The sequence below is a fragment of the Anoplopoma fimbria genome, chromosome 8 (assembly GCF_027596085.1).
Source record: "Anoplopoma fimbria isolate UVic2021 breed Golden Eagle Sablefish chromosome 8, Afim_UVic_2022, whole genome shotgun sequence".
Taxonomy (NCBI): domain Eukaryota; kingdom Metazoa; phylum Chordata; class Actinopteri; order Perciformes; family Anoplopomatidae; genus Anoplopoma; species Anoplopoma fimbria.
In genome coordinates, this window is record NC_072456.1 from 16706176 (window position 1) to 16711708 (window position 5533).

At 43.3% G+C, this 5533-nt stretch overlaps 1 protein-coding gene across 1 annotated transcript; it reads left to right on the forward strand.

Annotated features, from left to right (window-relative positions):
• Nucleotides 1-418: 418 nt before the first annotated feature.
• On the forward strand, nucleotides 419-2462 carry fam43a (family with sequence similarity 43 member A). The gene is made up of 2 exons (XM_054603190.1): nucleotides 419-482; nucleotides 603-2462. Exon 2 carries the CDS (start codon nucleotides 636-638, stop codon nucleotides 1674-1676), a length of 1041 nt encoding a protein of 346 aa, XP_054459165.1. The 5' UTR covers nucleotides 419-482; nucleotides 603-635; the 3' UTR covers nucleotides 1677-2462.
• Nucleotides 2463-5533: the final 3071 nt, after the last annotated feature.

Here is a 5533-nt window from a genome sequence, read left to right on the forward strand (position 1 = left end):
AATAAGTATTATAAATAAGCAAATGAGCAATAAAAAAACCCCAGTAAAAAATCCCCAGTAACTATTATATATACTATATGTAAATATTATATATACAGACATAAACTATTATAACTATATTATATTATAACTATATATATATATATATATATATATATGTGTGTGTGTGTGTGTGTGTGTGTGTGTGTGTGTGTGTGTGTGTGTGTGTGTGTGTGGGTGTATAGAAAATGATGCTGGAGCCATTTGGAAACAGAGGACAAACGTGTGGGGTTTTGTATCAATGAAACACAATCAATACAAGCCAATACATGTCTATTCTCATTTGGTTTCGGCCACCCCCTTGCGTTCTCACGCAAATGGTTTCTCCCTGTATATATTCCGCGAAGCTCGGCCAATAACAGCAGTCTGTGTTGGGAGCTGCGAGGAGACAGGGAGGAGGGCACCACAATGGAAAAGAGCGCTTTAGAGGAGGCACAGATGAAGTACGTTGTTTCTGCGTTCACTTCCCACAGAGTAGCTCATAAATGACCTGACAGGCAGAATAAACGCCTCTAGGATTAAGTAGTAACACAACGTTATTTTTTTTCTTTCTCTCTCGGTAGACTTTGTTGCTGTTGATTGTAAACAGCAATAAAATGCTGCCTTGGAAGAAGAATAAGTTCGACCTGATTGAGGAAGACAGGCAGTCCAAGCAGAAGGGCTATGCTGTGAGCCTCAACTACTCTGCGCTCACCTCCTTCGCCAAGTCCTGCCCCGAGAGCGCGCTCAACAGGGTGGGCAGCATGTTCAAGTCAAAGAGGAAAAAGGTCAAGATCACCAGCGAGGACCCCACATACACGGTGCTCTACCTGGGGAACGCCACCACCATCCAGTCCAAAGGGGACGGCTGCACGGACGTGGCGGTCAGCAAGATCTGGGGCAAAAGCGAGATGGGCAAGAACGGCACCAAGATGAGGCTGACCATCAGCTCGCAGGGCATCCGGATGGTGCATGTGGATGACAAAGCCAGGAGGCCGGGACACTTGTACCTGCTGCACCGGATAACCTACTGCGTGGCGGACCCGAGGCTACCCAAGATCTTCGCCTGGGTTTACAGGCACGAAATGAAGCACAAGGCCGTGATGCTGCGCTGCCACGCAGTGCTGGTGTCCAAGCCGGAGAAGGCAAAAGCCATGGCGCTGCTGCTGTACCAGACCTCGGCCACGGCCCTGTCTGAGTTCAAAAGACTCAAACGGAGGGACGACGCAAGGCACCAGCAGCAGCAGCTCATAGGGGAGCAAACCATCCCGTTGGTCCCCATCAGGAAGCTGCTGAACGGACAGTGTTACTACAAACCCCCGGTGGAGCGCAGCCGGAGCGCGCCCAAACTGGGCTCCATCACGGAGGACTTGGTCGGGGAGGAGGAGGAGGAGAAAGCGATGCACTTTGAGTGTGAGGACATTCTGGACACGGACGGAGATCGTGTTGCCAACGGCAAACAGGAGTTGACTCAGATTATTAATGACTTGGGAGAGATGAGCATAGGAAACGACGTGCAGACGCTGAAAGCTGACCTGAGAGTTACCAGACTTCTGTCTGGAGAGAGCACGGGGAGCGAGTCCTCCATAGAGAGCAGCCAGGAGCCGCCTCCGCTCTCCAATGGGTTCGAGGAGGTAAAGGTGCAGGAAATTGCCTGAATCAATTGGAAGCATTTCTCGGTGCCTCTGTTTTGTTGAGCCACGGTGTCTCCACAAGAAAAAACATTTCCCTGTGTCTTCAACCTTGTGTTGGAGAGTGTTTGTGTAATGTGGTGCCTCCACGACTAATTGAGAGGATCCAGAAAAAAAAAAAGAAAAAAAGAAGGTTCCCAGACAGTTACCGCACATGGGCACGCAATTTGGCTACTGAATTATATTTGAAGATTGTGTAAACGAAGAAAAAAAAAAATGTTGGGGAAAAAAAACAAGTGCATGCTGATTTGAGAGATGACTGGTTGAACCGACAAAATCCCAGTGCGCTGCAGGACACACTGCACTAATTCCATCTCTTTCATTTAAGAGGATTTGCTGTATTCTCAAGCTTGTTTACCTGCCTTTTATCTCTCTCTTGAAAATTGCATTTTTCTGTTGAAAGATGCTCATCATGATCCAAAACAAAGCATTCCGTTTTTAAAGCACGTTTTGTTCTTCTCCTAAGTGGTTCAGTGGGTCTAAACAGGCATCCTTAATTTCCCTGTCAGGGCGCTTTTGCAACAGCCTGTTCATTTACTTTATTTTGCACTGTTGTTGAATTCATTCAAGTATTATGTCGACTACATGTACATAATGTTTGTTTGTATGTTGTCTGGAACATAAATGTCCTATCTTTGCTGTGCAAAAGAAAAACACCATGTATTAAGTTGTAAAGTAAGATGTTTAAAATATAAATATGTTATTTTTTAAAGAAAAATGTGGTTTGTTATGTGAACCTCATAGAATTATCAATAAAAGAAGAAAATTATATGAAGTCGTTGAAGATTGTTTGTAGATTTGTGTTGGACAACAAGAAGGCCGTGTTTTCTTCAGGTGCTCTTTATTATAAGTGGGGATTTACCTTGAGAGGCTCAGATTTGCATTGCTGAGTCAAAGTCACATGGAGGCAGGAAACAGAGAAATACATTTCTTAGCTGTTGGTATACAGGTATTATCGTGTTATCACAGCAGAGTCTGTTTTTTTTTTTTTTGCAGATATATATTTCATTTTTAAAGTTTTGGCTGGATCTGTGTCCTTCTTCGCCAAATTGCTTTCAGGGAACAGGCTGTAGAAGTTATTCAATTAAGGTACTGAAGGCCCATTCATTCTGACTGGCCTCAGGGGAGCCAGGCCGCACAGGACGACGTCAACAAAAGCACAAGCCGTTAGGACATCACATGGGTCCTTTAATGACAAGGCGGCTGAAGCACCAGAGGTCTTCTAACAACATACCGCCTGTTTTTTATTTGCTGTTACGTCTGTCCTCCTTTAAAGAGACCCTACAGGGAATATCTTAAGTGTGAAAACAAGAGCTGTGAATCTATACACTGTGATGGATGTATGGAATCGTACATTAAGAACCAGCGGCTACATTTCATTCACATTTTCCCCACTTACGGGAATCAGAATGACTGCATTAGTAATGGCACGTGTTAGTTGGACTTCACTAAAATATCCATTAACAAACGGAAGTGACATTGATAGAGGATTATGTGACTTCCTTCTATTAAATGCATCTAATTACCATAGTGGCAAAAAGAGAGAATTACCTCTCATGCAAGCGCATGTGACCTGTGGTAAGTGAGGGATGTGGCTTAGCAACCTGGACACTTCCCTTGCTCCTCTAAATGTGGGCCTGTCACTTACTTTGCGCACACAGAGCAACAGGCCTACGTACATGCCACGTAATTCTTTCCAGTAATTCCGCCAGAACAGTTTGGAACACTAGGATATTGATGTATTGATGCACATAAGCCATTAGTGTTATGTGTCAGTCTGCTAGGGCCGCACCCCGAAGCCCACAGTGTGGACACTGCACACTAACAGTGCTGAATAAGACATGGGCAGGGAGAAAACCAGAGTAGGTAGATATTGGGATTGTTATCTGTACAGACAGTGTTTCACCAGCTGACACAATCCCATTGGCCATGCTGAGGTATTCACTGAAAGCAAAAACACTCCCAATATGGATTTAGAATGAGATCCAGGGAGGTTAATGTATTTCAGCCAGCGGTTGGTGAGTCCTATAAAAAGCTTCACAGCAGCTCATTATGAATTGATGTGCTTTCAGAGGACACACACACTCACAAACACACACACACACACACACACACACACACACACACACACACACACACACACACACACACACACACACACACACACACACACACACACACTAAAGCGTTGCTGTACTTGTGGCTTGTCAAACTGTAATCGTGCGTGTGAGTTGAAATAGCTACAGAAACCCACACAGTTTCTCTTCCTCATGTGGTGTGATGCATCGTCTGCTCCAGCTGCAGCCTCACAGAAGTTAGATAGCATGACATCATCAGCATGTACCAAGCTCAATGTAATTAAAGGACTGCCAGTGCTCTAACCACATAAACGTATAGACAGAGCAAAAGGCCGTTTGTCTGCCATTCCAGCTTTTTATAGCTGATAGATGCATTTGTAGTTCAGTATTTCTCCCTGACCTACATTTTCTGTCACGTGTCCCACCTCTGAAAAAAGCAATCGTGGTCTCCCAATCTTCCAGGTTTACCTGGATATGAGCCACAGGTGCAGCCCAGTCACACAATTTAATGACTAAAAGTGTTTCTTGCGGACAAGTCGTTGTAGAGCATGTTTCAAGCTGCCAAAAGAGAGAGCTCAGTTTCTGGCTGATAAGAATGAATAAAATATCCCTAAAGCAAATACTGAGATGTTTTCTTAACCTACTGTCAAACATTTGTAAATGACAAGGAAAGAGGTTCCAGTACATATGCCACAAGGAAATTGCCTGACAGTCACAGAGGCCAATTGTGATGCTGTGGTTTTTAATACTCCATCATTCATGCTGTTATTAAACATGCCAACAGGGAATAGACAGAAGAATCAGTCTTCAGTCATGGATAAAACCCAAATATCATCAGTTAAATATCACAAAAAAGCAGATCTTCAATATTGAGAAGTAACTAAAAATACCCATCTACAAGATGGCCCCTTTCAGAGTGTTATGTGATTCTATGTGACATTAGTTTAGTAACATTGATGTATCAACATGGAGGCTATTTAATTGTTTTTAAATTATCATATTTTTAAATGATCATTTGTTTTACAATCAACAATCTTAATCTGCAGGATACCATGTAACCCTGTCAAATAAATATAATAACGTTAAAAGAAAGTAGCATAAAATCTAAATATTAAAACTGTATAGTGTATGTACCATGTACCATTATTAATAAGAATTCCACAGTTCAATTAACATAAAGTAACCTATTCTCTGGGTACGTTCCACATGTTCTCCTTAGTGATGCCCTGAAAACACCCGATGAAAACCCTTCACCAAGATAAAATACATTAGAATTCAAAAAGAGAATTTGCTCTGACTACAATAACTATCCTCAAACAAAGAATAAATGATGGTCACTACCTGGTCTGACACAAAAGCAGAAGAGCAGAGTTCCCTAATTATCTGCTAGTGGAACGTAGCTGCGGGCTACGGCCGTACCAGACCATCACAGTGCCACACAGCTTCATTTACAACAACGCCAGAAAATCTGTTCGTCTATAATGCATGAGGAGGGCACCAGAGCCGTTAGTTAGTGTGCCCGGATATGATTACACAAGCAGCACTTGGATGTCAGTGGGGTTGAATCAGAGCATAGAGGGATGGCGACCTTCTCTTGACTGTGGAAACATAAAAAACAAATCTTTAGGAACAGTAGCAGAGAGCTACGTGTCCCAGCATGCCCTCAGATTATAATCAGATGCTTTAGGTAGACTGTACGTCAGAACTTGGGGCAGGTGAGGAGGAGCTGGATGCGACATTACTATT